Below are 21,292 nucleotides of genomic sequence, written 5' to 3'. Positions count from 1 at the left end.
AATATTCCTTGCATTTGAATACGTTCAGAATTTGATCATAGTTAACCAAAACTAACATGCTACACATGAATGTCCCAAAATTCAGAGAAGAAACACCCAACGTTCTTCCAGTTGTTTTTTAAAAAACTCAGATTCAGTACAAAAAAAACATTACCATTTTCTCCAACTTTAGAACCAGCTTTTTCACAAGCAGGTAATCAGCACCTTCACATGACTTTCTGACAAATTTCATGCACAAACAGAATACCGAAATGCATCCATTCAGGCCTGATCTTATAAAATATAGTCCTTTTAATTAGTTGGTTATTCCTGTTTGGCAACATTACCAAAACAAAAAGTTCATCGAAATTATATTTATAATGCACAACATAGATTGATCCTGAATATTTTTCCATTTTCGACTCACAATTTTGCAAGCAAACTGGTTGGAATCGGCTTCAATTCCCCCGCATCCTTAAGCTCTACCTCGGTATTATTGGGCGGTACATCTACAGCAGGGCGAGCAGTTGAAGAATCCGTGAGGCTGTAAAAGACATCAAACTCATCGGAGATCAAAAAATAATTGTTGAAAAGTGGCACACAAGTTTCAAACTAAAAAACTTCCATAAACAAAGTGCAGTAAAAAGAAAAACATATGTTGAAAGATCAGATATAACAAGCAGGAGAACAACCGTAGTAGTGTTTAGTGTGGCTTGAATTTAGTAAGAAGCCTGACCCAATTTGCAATCCAGTCCCAATTAAAATTTGTACAAGCTAACGAGAGAAAAACCTGAGTCAGTGGTGGGAGGCAAAGGACTTCAGTTTATGTTATCTCTATTGGCTTTGTTATCATATAGATTTCTTATTTGTTTATAACTTTCAATACAATGATTTAATAAACAGCAGTCACTTGGACAAGAGATGAAATAACATGTGTGGGATAAAACTTGCTCAGGACAATGAGATTAATTATTTCATGGAAATATTTTTGAAGAATTTATTCAGACCATATTACATTAGAATGGCAATTATTATCCACTAGATCTTGGCAGGAGAAAGTCAATCTTCATGCTTGATGCATCTTTTGCCTATTTAAGCTTTAAGGTCGAAGTGAGCCGAAGTCTAAATACACAATATTTCATTGATATATTTTGAAAACTTTCATGCATTTTTTGCAACACTGATGTTTGTTTAAGCGCATATTTTGCATTAATTTTATTTCCAGACATCGGAAGATCATTTAGAGCTCGGATAAGTATTGTTTAGGCATTTTGGAAGGACAAGTCATTCATATTTGAAACTCACACATGTCTCCAAGCACTAGGCGAGGAGATGAAATTCGGAGATATAGCACTGTAGCAGTGAAACATATGGTCTCTATGCGGCCGCATGGCGCCCTCACGGCCTAGGGAGAAGCCCATGCGGCCACATAGCACCTGCATTCCCCCGAGCGCACCTAATTCATGATTTTGAGCCCAAATTCGAGCCCCGTACCGGATCCATGCGGCCGCATGCCTGGCTGCACACCTGGGCAACTATATAAGCCAGTTTTAAGGTTTTTGGAAGAGAGCATGGCTGCCACACGTCTCCAAGTACTCCTAGGGCACAAATCCATCGTAGAAGGCTGATTCAAAAGAGATCGAGGAGAGAAGAACGTGGAACTCAAGGAGAACATCAAAGAGCTCGACGACACGGAACCGAGAGGTCTCATCCTGACCATTAGTCGATAGAATAAGGAGTTTGCAATGAACCTTTACATTGTTAATTTATATCTCTTGCTTTCTCCTCATTTGATGTCGAACTAAACTCTCAAGGCCCCTGGGCTCCGGTGAACTTTGGGAGGAAACATGTATTGATGATGTTTTAATTTTTAATTGATTGTTGGCATACTTTACTCTAGTTTTAGGGGGTGTTTGGTATCCAAATTGGCAGGGGATTGGGAATGAAAATGATGCATTAATAGTAGCATGCCCATGTTTGGGTAAACCACTAGGCAATGGGAATGGGTTTGGAGAGGGCATAGAGGAGGCATCCTCATGCCTCCTAAAATTGGGGGTAATGAGGGGGGATAGGAAGGAATGAAGGTCAAATTACTTATTTACCCTCTACTTATTTTTATTAATTTAAATATTTAATTATTGTAATTAAAGTAAATAATAATTAATTTGAATTATTTTAAACTAAATATGGGAGAATTACTTAATTCTTTGTGGTTGAAAAGACAATTATCCCTATATTAATAAATAATGATTGTGAATGTTAGGATGTTTAATATAATAAATAATTAAACTGGAAATGAACAAAAAGTTACTCCAAAGTTCAGGTATTCACAAAAAAACCTCATGACTTTGAGTATTCCCAAAAGATCCTTCCTTTTTTCTGACAGGTTATTTTTCAGACCTTTCTGACATAAAAGTAACAGATATTAACTGGGCTGACTCTCAGTTTTTAAGCGAAAATACCAAATTTTAAGCGAAAACCCATAATTTTAAGCTGAAAAGTCAAATTTTAAACGCAAATGTGTTATATGTTAAGTGAACTTATGTAGTTAAGCGAAAACACCAAATTTTAAGCGGAAACTAATAATTTTAAACGGAAAAGTCAAATTTTAAATGCAAATGTGCTATATGTTAAGTGAAAAATTTATGTGGTTAAACGAAAACACATGATGTTAAATGGAAACTATATTTTTTTAAAGCGGGAAGTATATGTTGTAAAATAGAATAAACTAACGAGTAGAAATTGCATTAATTGAAAAGTACACTCGTCGAATCGAAAAAAATAAGTCATCAAAAAAAAAGGAGGGATTGTCTGGCAAATTCAAATGTCAGAGGGTCTGTCTGGGATGTTTTGAAACTTTCAGGAACTAAAAAATAATTTTCCCATAATTAAAATACTATTATTATTATTAAAATAATAATTAAAATGAAATGATAATAAATAATAGTTAAAAAATAATCTAATTCAAATAATAATTAAATAAATAATTTTATTTATTATTAAAATGAAAAATTTTTAATTTAAATATTTAATTATAATATAAATAATAATACTCAAAATATTTTATAATTTAAAAATAATTATCATTTAACCTAACATATAATATTATTTAATTCATCAAGGGTGTAAAAGTCATTTTCATTATTTTTTTTCTTTTACTTTCTCATTCCTAATGCACTACTCTCTCAATCCTTTACAACCAAACATAGTTTTCATTGCATGCCTTTTCCATTCCCCCTCATTTTCATTCCTCCTCCAATCCTCTTCATTCCATTCCTTGCAACTAAACGCCCCCTTAATCTATTGTTTTCATGTTCAACCTACAATTGATGGATTCCGTAGGTTTTGATTGTTGAATGATGTTTGTAGAGCGAAATGCTTGCATGTATTAGGTCACACTTAGATTGAAGGGGATTCAATGAATCGGCATGTCGGAGGCTCCGGATGTCAATAGCACTCCCTGCAGGGGCCATTAGAGTTTAGTTCTAGCCTAGCGAGTATTAGGGCTTCCCTAGTCAAGACTCCTTGCACACAATAACATCGCAAGGATATCTTCCAGATGGAGGAACCCGTATGGGATTAGGGCTACACTACGGAAGTTCCAGAGTAGTCTAATTTAGAGTCTAGCGAACTAAAGCCTAAGCCAACATCATGTTTTAATTCTCAAATTCATCCATGCTTGTCCTTGCCCGAGGCCATTCCTCTCATTGGTATTTCGTTATCTTTATTTGCTTGTGTGGTGTGCTTTAGCTTGTTTCTTTATTTTTCATATTTTGTAATCGAACAATCACAATTATTTAGTAGATTAGATATTGTAGTTGAAAAGGAAGTAATAGTAATTCTTGTGACCCCAGAGAATATGATCTTCTCGCGTTCACGCGAGAGGATTATTACTTGACAACCCGTCCACTTGCGGTCATATCTCATCGCTTGGTTTATCGAACATGGTACTAAAGCCTAGTTAATAATCGGTTTGTTTCCAACGTGCCTAAGCAGTATCTAGGAAGTATAACACTAATAGTCCCACATCAATGTGCTCCTAGAAACTAATGCCAAACCAGTTGCTAGGAAGGCCTAAATATGTTTACCTTTCAGGAGTTATTGTGCCTCATAAAATTATATTAATGTGATCCTAATAGCCTAAAGTTTGTTAACATGGTTTTATACGGTAAAAAAAGAGAAATAAATAAAACATATTACTAAACACATTTAGATATATTAACGTTTCATGTTAGATGTTATTCCTACACTGGAAGAGTAACATGAAAATGTACCGAAATGGTTAGAGTGTAAACTACAACAATTGTACTCTGTCAAAGTTCAGACATCAGCTGAAAATGTGAACTCAATGAAACATCTATAAAATTAATAAAATGTTTACTTGGAAAGAAAAATTGAAATTGAAAACAACACAATACCATGAGCATAAAGCCAATCCGCTCCACGGGCATGACAGGCCAGTCTTCCAAACGTGGAATGCGGGTAACTCCGAACACGTACCTGACATAAGAGTTGAGATACAAGAAACAAATGAGTAAAAGCACTGGCGCATTTATGATAACACCCGTCATATCCTGGAAATCATCAACCATATGTGCAAATGTGAAAAACCGCAACTAAGAATAAATGAGCACTCAAGAAGAGCAAAGCATGATTAGAACAGGAAAGTATTCTTTGAATTATGTTTAACCGAGGAGAAGAAAACAAGTGACAAGATATTATTTCAAGGAAAAATCCCAATAATCAATAGAAGTTTCACTCTCCAAGGATTATCAGGAACTCTCTCAACTATAGAATGTAGCCTATTAACAAACTGTTGTTATTATTCGTTGCTCTCTGAATTAAGACCTTTAAAAACTTGCCATGTTCAACATAAGAGCAACTCATGCAACTGTTATGTAGCATAATGAGTAATGTGATCAAAGAAAAAAAGAACAAAACCGCTGCAATTTATACTAAAGAAAGCTCATAAACATTAAATAAGTGTTCTCTCAGATAACAACAAATGAATCTCTACTTATCAGATAGAACTCCACGCTAAAAAACTGAAGAGCAAAGGCATCCACAATGAAATTGTGTTCATTGTCTGCTGGATACTTATTGGAAAGAGAAACTTGCCAACCCATAGAAGCACATCAACTTATTAGTCTTATTGCCCAGTTACATTGAATGGTATTATAGAACTAAACTTACAGGGATCAGATTTTGAAATGACAACAGAAAATTTTCTGGTGCTTTGTTATGTATTAGCCTTTATTTAAGCATGACAAAGAATAGTTGATTAATTGAGCATAATTTTACTTTTTTATCTATATTTTGAGAAAATTTAAGTAATATTAAACATTGCAATAGAAAATTAGTGGTTGAAAATGATACAAGTTATGATTTGAGATGAGCTCACTATATCATAGCCTAAAATGCCTTCTACAGATTGGCACTGAAAGAGGCAATGCTCAAATGCAAGAGATGTTATGCACATGTTTGAGGCATAAAAGCTGCATATAAATATATATTCCAAAATACATTTCAGAAAAAGAAATGGTAGATGGACTAAGAAAAATTTATGGAATAGACATGATGAGATGATAATGTAAAATATCAAAATCTGTAGAAATACAATAGAGGGGAAACTAACCAGAGCACCACATTAGTTTCCTCAAGTGGTCTGTCCTTTTTAACCCATGTAGCCAAACCCTCATTCAATCGTGGATTTTGGTTTGGAAATTCCCCTCCAGGATACATTTCATCACGATTATAAGGAGTAACCCAAAGGTTATGCTTCAAAAATGCAGCTCTCCTCAAAAATTTTGCTTCCGCCCCAGCAAGTGGCAAACAATTTGTGCCAGGCACCAGCTTATACCCAGTAAGCTGTCCAGTTCTATTGACAGTTCTTGTGTTCCTTACCTGAATATACATGAGAAATTCAAGTAACAAATTACTTAGAATGATCATAGTTACAGATATACATGAGAAACTATTTCTTTGACCAATGCTCATTTAACCAACAAGACAACAGCATAATTTGTAAACAAGATAAAAGAATTACTAACCACTTGATTTTTACAGTAAGCATATAAAAAAGTAACGAGGTTAACACAACCAGTAAAGAACTTCAACTACCAGGATTTTGGAGACTTACTATCCAATGACGTGCAGAAGATGGATCACAATCCCGCATGGCTTGCAATTCAGATTTGAGAATCTTTTCTTCGGCATAAAATGCATTGTTGTGAATATTATTTTGGCCTGGTTCTTCAACTTTTACATTCACCTCAACAACCTATACAGAAGATAGAAAGGCCTACTAAATGAATTGAACATCGCATAAGCAGAAAAGAAATAAGGAGAGGTACTAGACTTCAGAAGTGAACTACAACACAATGGAAAACATTATCATCAATTGGCACTTCTTAGTGGAGCACAAGTCACAAAACAAATATGCCATCCAGTGTCATGTAGGACCCTCAACAAACTAGGCCATCTTTTTTTTAGAAGATCAATAATAATCTGGTGATGGAACTAAAAGAACACCAAATCAACTTCTGTCTTCCTAATCTGTCTCTTATGCAATAGGCGGCCTTTTATTACCAGGCATGCAACCAACAAGAGTGAATCAAATTACAGGGTACTGCAAAGAAAAGGAAAGCAACTAAGCGTGATGGTTGATGACAAACTCCAATACCAAGCTTATAAAATGTCAACTTACACGTCATGACTGAGTGTGAATTCAATGCACTTAGAAATAGTTGTCATTCCTATTGAATTTTTTATTCTAATGCAGATCATACTGGTCTTGCCTCAAAAAGAACCAGCTCCTATGAATAACTTCCTCTTCTTTAAAGACGTACTATCTATAAACCCCACACTAACTTTGCATTGTATCAAAATTTAGATATATCCATAATATGAGTTGTCAGTCTTACTGAAGTCTTACTGAAATCATTGTCCAATCTATTTCCTTACTCAACTTTCAAGTATGTCTGCGACAAAACTTAGTTCAACAACTTCATATTAGTGATCACTCTAAAGAAACATGCCCATGACAACAAAGCATATCAAATTTTTATTCTTCAGTCTTGAAAAATAAGTTGACATACGGTTTTACTCCCATAAATTTCTCCAAGCCTAAAAAGGAACTTGTGTACTAAAAAGTTGATTTGCCCTGCTAAAGGGAAAGGAAGACTGGTGGAGCCAGATCATGCCTAATTTATCCGGAGGGTTGTAGGACCATTACCATCACAATTTGAGACTTCAAAAGCAAGTTTTATTTTCAATTAGTATTACTGGTTATAAATTATTTAAAACAAATAAATCTTCATATCAATGTATGCATCCAGCTAGCAATCTTGAGAGATAACAGTAATGATCAAAATTGTAGAACTAAATTATCCAAAATCCTTATAAGAGAGCTAACCTTAAAGAACTGGAAAATATATTATATTGCAGGCAACAACAGAGAAGGCCGAAAAAAGAAGCATAAAATATCAAAATTAGTATGTCAGTACAGAAAATCACCGCAATCATACCTGGTTGAAGGCTTCATTTGGTTTACAGTCAACAGCCATGTCCATGCGAGCAACAAAGAATTGTTGATGAATAGGTGCATATAGCACTGGAGCAATAGTTGTGCCATATTTTCTAATTTCTCCAGGTTGCAATGCTCCTAAGCTAAGAATGCCAGTTAGTTTAACCTCTGCCTCAATCTTGCCATCCTGTAACAATGTAGAAAACATCTTCTCAATAAGAACCAAATAAACATAATCAAACTAAAAGTAACAGAAGATAATGTTCATAGACAACAAACAGTCATGGCATATATGATCAAACAGTCATAGACAACAAACGAAGGTAGATTGTACCCTATAGGTTTCCATTAAGCCATCTTCTGGTATGCATATATGATCAAACAGTCATGGCACTATTTACGGTAGCTTGAGTCCAAAGCAGTTGCAATTGATGAAATGTTAATTATTCAGTCTTACATCAAGGCAAGCATGCTGATGCTAATGCCTCACATGATAATCAGGAGCATATATGATGTTATACCATGTTAGCAAATGGTTCACAATGTTTTAGAAGATTAGATTACACCAGAGCTACAGCCTGTTTCTTGTTTTAAACCACTATGGAATAGTTGATCTAATCATCAAACTAAGATCTTACCAACCCAAATCATGGCTGCAAGCAACTGCACAATTATTTGGACTAGTAAGCTAAGCTACAAATAATCTAAATGGGGATGGTAATTCAAATTATTAAATTGAAGTTAGATATCAATTTCACCCAGTGCAACCACTCATCAGAAATTCAAAAATAAATAAATATTGCCACATAACTCATGCATATCTTAGGATAAAATGTCAAAATGGCGTGATTTTGTTTTACTATGCTAATTAATATTTGAATCATGTAATCAAATGTTATATTCGTGAGAAAATGGACCAAATCGAGAAAAAATACCAAGTTTTGTTAGCTTGTTCCTATTTCTGTAATATATGCAGCTTGTCCTAATTTCAACATATCCACGCAAAATTCAGACAAACTTGTGGATAATTTGCAATAGCAAGTTACATCTTGTATGGTCATGACAAAAATGTTTTATTCTTGCCATCTTTTGAAAGTTTAATTTGTTTTAGGACCAGTGAGTTATTCAAGAAGTGACAATTGGGCTTTGAGGTTCATCTCTAGTTCCATATGCTAAATTGTTAATCAATAAGCATAACTGATCTCATTTGATAGTATTGGATTGTTGTATACTATTATTGTTTACAATGTTTCTATCATCCACTATTGACTCTAATATTTATACTTGTCACACCAGCGTCCTTGAGAAATAATTTTTAAACACCAAGGTAAGACAGATGTCCTTCATATATTCAATCAAGTTCTCAGATATGCTATCCCACAAATCTGATTCTCATATCGTAATTAGCTTGATTTGTGGAGGGAATAATTTATGAATGATTTTATAGTGAAAAAATGGAACAATCAATATCATAACATAACCTCCAAGGTGTAAATAAAGCAAATGGTTCCATTTGCATATTAAGCCCATTGACCAAGATAACTGAGCCAATCATTATGATTAAACCAAAATATCATAACATGACCTCCAAATAAGATTGTTGGCCAACACACAACATAATGAGGTAAATGACATAGATTACATTAATGAACTAGGCAACTCTACTGATTGAACCGATACAAATAAGTTGCAATAACAAGGTTCAGCAAAATGAAGTGATTCTCTATTCACCATGATAATTTTATCACATATCATGGCCTGAAAGAATATATTAATAATCACAACTCAGCAAAATATTCAATGATCAATCTCATGCCTTTAGTGTTATCATGATAAGAATCTGCTAAGTTCTTCTATACTCAATAGTGTGCAACTGAATTTCATTCACTATTAACCAATTTCATATAAAGACAGACTATCTAACAAATGCCAACAAAGATCTTCAGTGCAGTCTTCGTCAAAGTAATAAGAATGAGAACAGATTTAGTTACCAGACTAACAACAAAACTCATTCCTCAAGAAAATAGGCGCGACACTGTTGAACTCAATATTAAGATGTTTTTGACTTAAAGAGTAGGATCCGGTTGTTCACAATGTCAGGTTCACTGCTCACATGCCCCAAAGTTATAAAAATCTAATCAAAACTTGGTTATTGCATTAACAATATACAGCATCTATGGAAAAAAAAAGGGTAGTTTGCATCTCAAATAGATTGAAATGGCAATTTGTTGTCAAGCAAGAAAAATTATAATTGCCTTCTCCTCACTGAGGGAACAACCTGTTTCACAGCAATTAGTGTTTGAATCTAAAGTATAACTATGTCACAAGAACACTAGCTATAACATTCTAGGTTCCCAAAAACATATATAAATATCATGATAAAATGAAATCCATAGAACAAAATAGAAATAAAAAAATAAAATAATAATAATAATAATAATAATAACAATAATAATAATAATAATAATAAAATGAAATGAAATGAAATGGATTGACAACCTTAAAAAAGTACTAAAATTCTACTTTTATTTACTGAGACAAAATTGCAGTTATCTAACTTGCCTGGTAAAAATGCCAGAAAAAGCCATATTCATAATTAGCAACTGTGCATATGAACGAGACACTAAGCCTCCTTGATCTCCGTACTTCTGCTAGACCAGTTCTCCAGTCTTGATGCTTCCATAAGATGCCGTTATCTTCCTCATGCAAACACACACAGTTTTCAATGGTCTCTACACCTCCATTGTAATTTGTAAAATGAGCATCAAAAAATTTTAAGTAGCCCAAACAGTCAGATCCCTGATCATTAAAAATTTTAAGTCACTAATAACATTGGATACATAATTAAAACTAGCATTGTTTGAGGAGAAAAATAATAAGGCAGAATATTCAAAATACCTTCTTAAGAGAATGTGCATTTTTTCCCAAACCATCCTCCCCAGCATCAAATGAATTCTTAAGGTAATGTGGCTCATTGGGATCTCCATATGGAACCACCATTTCGACAAAACTCAACCTATGAGCCACTGGTCTCCGACCTCGACTGCCATCAACATATGCTACAGAATAAATGACCAGGCCATCCCGAGGAGTAAAACCAATGCGGAAGTTCCACTGCAGAAACAATAAAAGAGCAATTGTAACATAATTTCAGTTCTTGTAAGATTCGCAAATTATGCTACATTAGAGAAATAATATATTTAAGAAAAAAACCTTCTGCCATTCCACAAAATGACCATTAACACGAAAACTTGGGCCTTCAGGCTGAAGAATATGCAGTGGTTTTACATCACTTCGGTCAACCCCTCCACGAGTTTCTCCTGGAGTGTAGTTTCTCAATGGATCTGCTGGAGGAAGAGGCACCAGTTTTTTATCTTCAAATTCAACAATTACCATATTCTGAATATCAACAATGACATATATGCCCTCAACAGGCCGTGCATAGCCATTCTCCATTGGGCAGTCACTCTCAGTTCTACAGAAAATGAGTGGCTTAGCAAGTCTGCGACTGGGAGCATCAGCATCACTATGATAACCAACACACCTGCACAGAGAGACAAGCACATAGAATAATCTTAAGCAAAAGAGTAAAATCTAAAGTCGCAAAATCCTAGATGGCCTTTTTTTATTTTTTAAAAGTAAATACTCCATACCAGGCGTCTACCATCACAAGGTCCATATCCTCTATTCCTCTCTTTTTCATTGCTTCAATGAAGGGAGGATAATCCTTCACAACAGCCTCACATTCGGCATATTCCACAGCATCCTGCAATAAAAAAAGACATGCAAAATTTAAAATTTATCAATCTCAAAATAATAAAAAATAATAGTTGAATCGAATTCTGGAAATACATGATACAAGAAAACTCTAAAAATCAATCCATGTGCAACTATTCCATATTAATTGTGAAAATCAAATAATTGATAGTTTCTACATGCATGGTGCATGGTTTTTCAAGAGTCAAAAATAGTGTCTTGTTTCCCAAGTGTTTGGACTTTCTCTCTTTCTACATAAAGGATTCATGTGTTTGGAATCAAATGTGAAATGAAATGGAATTGGTGATTATTAGTCTAGGTGTTTGGATGCAAACACAAAATGACAACTTTATTATCATTTTCTTATTTATTTTTTCAAATACAGAAGTTTATTGTATGATTTTAAATTTAATATATACATACATATATATTATAAAGCTAATACCTCATAAAGCGAGTATAACTATAAAGGGATGTTAGATTTTATATTTTAGTACTAGTGGCCCCTAAATGGGCTTAGGGGTCTTATACCAAAAGTCTCAGACTATGGCTCAACCCCCTATACCCATATAAACCCATTACCTTTATCACACATCCCGATGATAGTCTATATTTCCTCAACACCCCTCGCCGGGTTCGACCTCAGCACTGACACCAGGGCCTCTACATGGACCATGCACTGCACATTGCTGTCTCGAGATCCCACACTGAGGGTCATACACATGACTTGTCACATCGCGGTTCCACCATATTTCTCCCGACACCACTAGTACTAGTGGGCTCTATATGGGCTTAGGGGACCCCTAAGCCCATATAGAGCCCATATAGGGCCCACTACATATAGAGCCCATTTAGGGCCCACTAGTACTATAATATAAAATCTATACCACTAGTACTAGTGGGCCCTATATGGGCTCTATATGGGCTTAGGGGTCCCCTAAGCCCATATAGAGCCCATTTAGGGTCCACTAGTACTATAATATAAAATCTAAATACAGATCGTAGAAATATAGTGGAACCACCGACTGCAGACAAGTCCATGTGTGTATGACCTCCATGTGTGTAGGACCTCTGAGACACAAGTAGTGTACAAGTCCATGTAAAATGCACCTCCCGTGTATAGAGTCCCTGCAAGTTCGAATCGAGTTGAACTTGAGAGAGGTGTTGAAATATAGACCACATCGGTCAGCGCGATAGAAGTGTAATGAGTTTATATATAGGTGATAGGGGCTCGAGCCACTCAAGTCTTGAGACTTTTGAGTGTAAGCACCCCTAAGTTCTACATGAGCCTCATTTAGTACCACTAGTACTAAAATATAAAATCTAACAAGAGAATAGAGAGAACAATGACAGTGATCCAGAGAAAACAGAGGCGCAATCTTGTAGAGAGAGAACAACAAAGAGTAAAGTGGCAGTGGTGATCTAGCCAACAGAATTGTCTATGTATAAAGAAAAATATACTTACAGAGTTGTCCTGATTCAGAGAGAGAGAGAGAGCAAAAGTTTGAGAATTAAAGGTGATGTAAAGAGGAAAAAAACAGTGTTAAAAAGAGAAAGTAGTGTTAGAGAGAACATGGTAATGTGGATGAAGGAAGCATAATTAAGCACAATGTAAAGTGAGAAAAAAAAAGATTTTAGAAAGAAAATTTAAGGATACAGAGAAAATTGTGATGTGGATGGAGATAATGAAACCAAGCATGATGTAAGAGAGAAGAAAAAAAAGTGTCAAAACGAGAAGGTAGTGTCAGAGAGAAAATGTTAATGTGGATGGAGAAAGCATAACCAAGTATGGGAAAAGGAACAAAAAATTAAAACCACGTCCATGTCATTCCCATGCACCAAACAGTAACGAGAATTGTGATTCAATTACAATTCTCTTTGAAATGTGCCTAGGATAACAACCAAATAAGCAAAGAATGATTTGCAAGTTAAAAACAAAAAGAAAGAAAATTTCATTAAAGATTAGAGAAGAGCACAGATTTAGAAGATGGCATGATGACCTTCATTTTTTTTCTTAATGTAGTTGCACAGCAAAAGATACATAAATACTCAGATTAAAGCCATGAGAGTGATGTTTGTTGTTTTGGTTCTGTGAATAAAAAAATTTCATTTCCCATTTCATACTAAGAAAACATGCCCAGGTTAGTGTTTGTTTCAACATTGATTCCTACATGGCAATGTCACTTAACCCTTACTAGGGAAGGCAATTCAATTTATGGGTCCTAAATGGGTCATCTAGAATGCATTAGAGTAAACTGTCTGATACAAACATGACATGAGCGAATGTTTGGGCCAAAAATTTTAACACCAGCATAACATAATTATCACACAATTGGCACGCATTACAGGGACAGCATGAATAGCAAATAGGTCATATTTAATCTTTACACAATAGAACACCCAATTTATACAAATATCAAAAGCTTTCAATATATGCTAAAAAATTCCTAATATGATGAATAACAAACTATTGATACATAAATAACTCTGTCCTAAAATAAAATTGAGATGAAATTCACTGTTTTGTTTCTGCAGAACTTGAGATGAGATTAAGATTTGAGTTTGAATATATTTAGATTTGGATTATGTCAATTATTATTTATAAATATATTCTTCCTATAAATTTATATACATTGATTTAATATCATTAAATAATATAATTAAACAGTTTATAAGCGGGTCATAAACAAGGTTAGTCAGGCCAAACATATTACACCACAGATAATTTTGTGTCTTGGAGGGGTTGATATGATTAGGCACAAAATACAATTATACCTAACACAATCCTGCTTACTTTCATGTGTCACAAAATCCCACACCCATTGCTGACTGAACAAGGTTTTTAGACATGGAATTTTAAATTGACAACTTGTACAAATCAATTTTGCTTACACGCTATTTAAAAAAAAAATTTTAAATAATATCTTTACTTGGTTGGGGTTAAGTTGCCAGGTTAACACTGAGATCACCACATAAAAAACATTAAAATTAAGATGCTCTAATAACAAAACTTGTATCTTTCAATGATCAAATTTAGAACAGACCACTTAAGGAAACTAATGTGGTGCTCTGGTTAGTTTCCCCTCTATTATATTCTTACAAATTTTGATACTTTACATTATATCACCTCATCATGTCTAATCCATAAATTTTTCTTTGTCCATCTACCATTTCATTTTCTGAAATTTATTTTGGAATATATATTTATACCTCAAACATGTAGGTAACATCCCTTGCATTTGAGAATTGAAATTATAATGGATTATGAAAAACAAATGGAACTTAAGAACAAATTGAATTCAAATAAGGTGGCCTAGGTGCTAATATGGTAACTTATCAATGCCAATATGGATAAAATGATTTTACATTTTAAATACATTTCATTTGAAGTGATAAAGGTGTAGATAACTCCTCAATGTGCACTGGCACAACCCAAAGCCCAAGCCTAAACTGCAGCAACTAAGCTTGCTACACCATGTGTGACACAGTGTTACACGAAAGAGATAACTTTGACATATTTTTCCCAATATCGGATCTAAAATGAACATTTTTCTATGCAAGAGGCTAAAATGACTAGTATCCCCTAGACTATAGACCAAGTATTTATGACCCTCATCTTGCAACTATATTTACCCTCCTCTTCAGCCAATACAAACTTTAACACCACCAAAAAAAAAAAAATAAATAAATAATTTTAAGGTATTCTTTCTAGTACTGGATCTGTTGTGATTGGATTCTAAAATGCACATAGTTTTATTAAAATAATTCAGATATATCTTTTCACCAACAATCTAGAAAAGGTTAAGACATAAGTAAAGACATACCATAGGAGGCTGGACATCAGGAACTACTTCAGATTTGATGGCCTTTCCCCTATGATGACCACCTCGTGTTGCCGCATGGACTTCTGATAACTCAACAATCCAGATGCTTGTCTCATTTGATCGCTTGTTATAGACAACAAGTCTTGCCCTCCTAGGTGGAAGCTTACTTGGAATGATAGGTCCACCCTTTGTTCTGGGAAGTAGAGACGGTTGGAAAGGGGGGAAGAAATAGGCATCAGCCAAGGCCACAACACTTTTTTCTGGTTCCAACAGCACAGCTTCAACAAACCTCATGCTATCTCTCACCTGAATAAGAAATCAAGTTCAGTTACTATCAGGTGCATCACAGGGAATTTACCAACCCATCAAACCATAATATGCCAAACCTCAGGGGTCGCCCCTGCAGCCCTGACAGTTGCTACTGCTACAGATATTTCAGCAGCCGATAATGGGTCTAAAGGATGCATTGTTTGAGCTCTTGTCGTTATCTGGATCCCTAAACTCAGGGAAACAATATTGTAATCAAGAACCATATCAAAACCAAATCCACATAGCTACAAGCATGGAGGTAGTCCAAAACACAAATTAAAGAGTTGAAAAACTAAACTATATTTTAAATAAGCACCCATTGTTAGGCTAAATGAAACTTGCTAGAGTCATAGCATCATGAGTTGCTGTTTCAGTGAACAGCTTTAGCTCAACTGCATTTCAAGTGCATAGATAAGCACAGTTCCAGATAAGCATACAACTTTTACAGGCCCCCAACATTAAACAGAATAAATAGTTTGATATAAGATGTGAATAAAAATAATGGTAACAAAAATTACCTGCACAGTCAGGTTTTGGCAGATGCATACTATCCTTAAAGTGATGATACTATATCACATCAAATGTATTGCGTCTTTCTGAATGGAACATTACACGTACAAAAAAAACCCCTTGAATTTTAAATTAAAATGCTAGCTTAATTTTGATCATCTTTATATTGCACCATATTGACACACACACCACAAAAAAAAAAAAAAGGGTTTCTCATGCATGGCTGATGTTAGTTGATGCTTAAAAGCATAAGGGTGAAGCTTAGCACCTGGTACTTCAACCAAGGTAGTTTCCAAATCAAACACTTATCCTCCTCCACCTTTTGTTTCAGACAAGTCAACAAATTACAATAAAGAGAAAAGGGATTCCTTTATCGCAACAGTAACCCAAGGGTTTTAGGAGTTCTAAATGTTATTAAACAATTGTTTTTCCTGATCTAGCAAGCACACCAAAAAATTCAACGTCCTTTGAGACACAAAACCATGTTATCCTCAAAAAGTTGCAGCCATTCAACTAACATTATACCTGACAAAATTTCTATAAAAGCGCTATACAGGAAAACATTAAGAGAAGGTCATTCTCACTTAATATCAATGCTTTCAAATTCAAGATCAACAGTATCAATCAAGCTAAGTTAAATTCAACTGTGAAGTCTTCACAAATAATAGAAATTTACTTTTTGTTCACAAATCCAAAGCGCAAGTGTTAGTGACAACGATCATCTTATACTTCTGCTTTTCTATAAGGAGCTCCTTGCAAAAATTTTGTCTTTGTTTAATTTTTTCAACCCAACAAAAGCGTTATTTTGTACCTATAAACACTTTCAGTCAACAAAACCTATTTTATAGCCAGCTTGAAAAAACAACAATAGGTGGAATGTGAGTGAGGGAAAAAAACCAAGTAACATTCCTATTTTAAGCTAGGATAAAGTTCTCATAAATCCAAAAGTTCAAAAAATAATAAAATAATGAAATAATTGCAGATAAGAAACAATGTACAAATCGTAAGACGGCCAGAATATACCCTGATTCCTCAAATGACAAAAGAATTCCATAAGTTTACACTGTCATACATAATTGTACCCTAAAAAGGTAAGATCCTTCCTAAAAAAATTTGAAATCGTCTTCCTTTGGTACTTGATTGAATAGAATACCATTGCAAAAATGCTAATGAAGTAAATGTCAAGAAACAAGACAGTATAAACAGTCATTATTCCCAATTAGCATGAATTAACTACGTATCAGGTACTTACTACTCCCCAATTTTTCAAATCATACAGATCTTCTTAAGACTATTTTGCTCACCCCTTATGCACAAAATCCTAACCCTAATCAGCATTAGGTATCACAAACTATTAACATTTGACTAGGAACTACTTGCTTAGAATTTCTTGATTTAAGAACCAATACCCACACCACGTACTACGCACTTTAATATATTTCAATTTTTTATAAGGCTATTGTTCAAATCTAAGTGAACCCCTGCACAAAAAAATCCTAGGTCAAATCAGAATCATAATCATATATCAAGATGGTCGAGAGGTTAAGGCATTGACTCCCATAAGTGAGGTCGAGAGTTTAACTTACTCCCAATGCATGGTTGAGGCGTAAATATGGTGCATGTGCAGTGGTTTGGACACATTATATATATATATATATATATATATATATATATATATATATATATATAAAAGGCATGACACAAACTCTTGACATTTTACCAAAAACTACTGGCGAAGCATTTCATAATTTCAAAAACAAATACTATGCCTGCTACTTCCCTTCTTTTTATTTTTCTTAAACTCTTGACTTTTTACAAAGAATTACTTCCTAATCATTCCTCACATTCTTGCCAATATCAACAACCCATAATCCAAAACACAAAAAAAAAAACTGATGAAACAACAAATAGAACAACTCTGATTCTCCAAAAATCAAGAAGAAGAAAAGTAGAAAGGGTTTACCCTTGGCGGAGGCGGTGGCGTTGGCAGGATCTGAAAGTTCCTCAACAGGGCGGATCACAGCAGTCATGGCGGAGGCAGCCGCAGATCGCTTCTCATCGACGATCCATTCTTGTTGGTGCAGTGCCCCGGTCTTGGCAGCGGCGAATGGCGTCCCCTTAACTTCAGTTGTCGCCATTGGAGGAGGATTGGGAGCTCAACAATGGATCGATGATGATGAGGAGCAAAGGCAATAGGAGATGCAAACAAAGAGATAGTGTGTGCATAGGAGGATAGTGCCTTTACTTTTTCATGAACTAATGGATATTCCTTTTGTAGAAGAAGACAAGTGACTCAACTGGTCAGTGGTCACTCGTGGAGCCAGAAGAGACCATTGAGGGATTGACGACAGGCAAACTTTAAAAATAAAATAAATAAATAAATAAATTACCATGGGTTGGTTTACGTTGGGGTTGTTTGTAAGAGAAAAATAACAAAAAATTATATATATATATATTTATTTATTTATTTATTTATTTATTTTTTATAAATAGAGGACAAACGCTTTTTTGGAAAATTAATCCTTCATATTATGAAATGAATACTATATGTAATAATCCGATATTTTTTTATTTTAAAAAAAAATCAATTTTTTTATATTTATCAAAAATTATGTTTTTCATGGTATTTTATTTTTTATATAAATTTATGTAAATTATTAAATTATTTCTACTCTTGCTCATTGTGGGGCGGTGAGTCACTACAAGAGGACTAGAGAAATTGTTGTACTCATAGCCTGCTAGCTATCGCGTGGAGGGGCTGAGCTCATTTTTTAGGGTATAATCACAGATTGGTCCCTCTACTTTTCTCTTTTTTCCTTTTGCCCCTTCTACTCGAAACGTCCCAAGAGTCCCTCTACTTTTAAAAATAGTTTTATTTAGTCCCTTCTACCTAAAATAGATTAATTATTTTGGTTGTATTTTTCAAGAGTAGAAGGGACTCAGACTCGAAGAGATTAAGGGTAGAGGGACTAAATTGGATCATTTTCAAGAGTATAGAGATTAATGGGGTGCATTTTTTAGTAGAGGGACCAAAAGGAAAGAGAGAGAAAAATAGAGGGACCAATTCAGGTATTATACCCTCTTTTTAGTGTGCTTACCATCCCTAGAGCAAAGAGAGTTATTTCTGACACGACAACTGAATAGGTTTTTTGGTATCATTAAAAAACTTCAATGATAAAGATTAAAAAAACATAAAAAAATAAGAGATTGGATATATATATATATATCAGGAGAACTCATCCGGAACTTAGGAGAATTGATAGTTAATTTTACCAATTTATCATTAGAATAATACGAATCTGTACGTGGCGGTCTTTGGATGGTAACGCTAGCATATTGGTTTAATTTAATTAATGTATTTTAAAAAGCTGATGTTTATTTGCACAACAAAACCGTACCCCTAAACAAGCACAAATTAAAAAAAATTTACCAAAAAATATCTTATATTAAAAATTACATTAGTCCAAAACAATATTAACTGAAAAAACTCAATTTAAGACATAATTATTGTTAGGATTTTATATTTTTAGTACTAGTAGGCCCTATATGGGCTCTATATGAGGCTTAGTGGTCTTACACCAAAAAGTCTCAAGACTTAGTGGCTCAACCTCTATACCTATAAATAAACTCATTACACTTCTATCACACAACTGATGCGGTACTATATTTCCAACATCATTCCTCAAGTTCAACTTGGTTGAACTTGCACAAACTTGTACACCAGATGTCTGTTTACATGGACTTGTACACTACTTATGTCTCAAAGGTCCCTACACATGGGATCGTACATCGTGACTCATATATCGTGGCTCCACTATATTTCTCTGATACCATGTTAGGATTTTATATTTTTGGTACTAGTGGGCCCTATATGAGCTCTATATGGGCTTAGGGGGTCTTACACCAAAAAGTCTCAAGACTTAGTGGCTCAACCTCTATATCTATATATAAGCTCATTACACTTCTATTACACAACCGATGTGGTATTATATTTCCAACAATTATTAGTTATGCATGAAACTTTAATACTATATTAGAATTTTGGATTATTGTTTGTTTTTACTTCATAAAATTAAAATCATTGTTAGTTTTAAAGTTTTAAATTAATATTAACATTTTTCAATATGTACTTAACCACGACTTTTAAATAAAGAATAAGAAACAAGAAAATTTGGAAATATAGCACTTAAAAAGGGATGATGAATTTTTAGATTTATATTGATCAGCACAGAAAAAATAAAATAAAAGGTATGTCCTTGTTAGCTCCAAATATATTATATTACAAGAAAAATAACAGAAGCATTGTTTCTATATTAATAATAACTTGCTATCTAGGTATGTAATGTAGATGTTGACGATAGCAAGTTGTCTAGATGTTAAAACTATTACGTGTATTGCCCCAATGGTGAGGAAGGTAAGGTCTTTAGTTGCTGGGAGATGGAAGAGTGTCTACTTGTACAACTTTCATGGAATGGTGGTAGAGTATGCATTCAGGCAAACCCCAAGAAATCCTAGAGAGGTTGGCAGTGGTGATGTGGAATTTATGGAATAACGGAAATGCTATCCTTTGTGAAAACAAGAGAAGCTCAGTAGTAGAGCTCCACCATCAGAGCATTGAACTGTAGCCTCAGGTCCAACCCCTTACAATACAGACTTTCTGTTGACTGAGGTGCTAGAAAGTAGAGAGACCCTACAATGGTTGTTGCAGAAGGGATGAGACGAGCTGGATGTAGAATTAGACTCCCAACTTTTGGTGGAAGGCATCAAAGATCCGGTTGTTAACAAAAGCTCCTTGGTAGCCATTATGCTAGAAGGTTTGTTCGTAGTGTTGGGTTTTGGACCACACATCATGTAAGGATATAAAGATATATGTGCACAAGCCACTCTCTGCACCCCAAATACTCAACTATACTTTCGAAGGAAGTCAAACTCTTAACCTTTTGTAAGTTAATCGCATTACTATTTGCCTATTTCAATGGTGGTAGCCATGATCTTTCTATAAAAAAAAATTAAAAATAAGTGGGTGACTATCTTCATGCATGGTGGTTGTGATGCTCATCATGTTGTTAGTGCAAAAGAAGTCACTAACTTCAGGGCTTCCCATCTCTATTTTTTGTTGTTGAACTTTGAATATGGTTCTAATCATCTGTGCAAACTTGAATTTCAATATATGGCAACGACAATTAAAAAAACATGTTGTGTCTAACATATTTCCATTTGTACTAAATGTTTGCTCGCATGATACTATAGATATAGGACACTCAAAAATATCCTTTACAATTAACGAAAGAATGCAGTACAAGTTTGAATTACCTTGTCACCATTTAAAACCATTGAGGTCATATCTATGTCAACATTATCAGTGAACTAGGAAATAGTGTTTAAGTAA

The 21,292-nt window shown here is 34.4% G+C and overlaps 1 protein-coding gene across 1 annotated transcript; it reads right to left on the bottom strand.

The window, feature by feature from the left end:
- Positions 1–273: 273 nt before the first annotated feature.
- LOC120270489 (copper methylamine oxidase-like) lies at positions 274–18,182 on the bottom strand. The gene is given in 13 exon segments (XM_039277521.1): positions 274–498; positions 500–523; positions 4,398–4,479; positions 5,615–5,883; positions 6,119–6,259; positions 7,506–7,691; positions 10,067–10,303; positions 10,403–10,618; positions 10,718–11,048; positions 11,158–11,270; positions 15,085–15,390; positions 15,471–15,580; positions 17,867–18,182. Coding segments are annotated over 13 exon segments (2,286 nt in total). The 5' UTR covers positions 18,042–18,182; the 3' UTR covers positions 274–402.
- Positions 18,183–21,292: the final 3,110 nt, after the last annotated feature.

Source organism: Dioscorea cayenensis, chromosome 10 (assembly GCF_009730915.1).
Source record: "Dioscorea cayenensis subsp. rotundata cultivar TDr96_F1 chromosome 10, TDr96_F1_v2_PseudoChromosome.rev07_lg8_w22 25.fasta, whole genome shotgun sequence".
Lineage (NCBI taxonomy): Eukaryota > Viridiplantae > Streptophyta > Magnoliopsida > Dioscoreales > Dioscoreaceae > Dioscorea > Dioscorea cayenensis.
The sequence above is the reverse complement of the archived record's forward strand: the minus strand, read 5'-3'. Positions and strand labels throughout refer to the sequence as shown.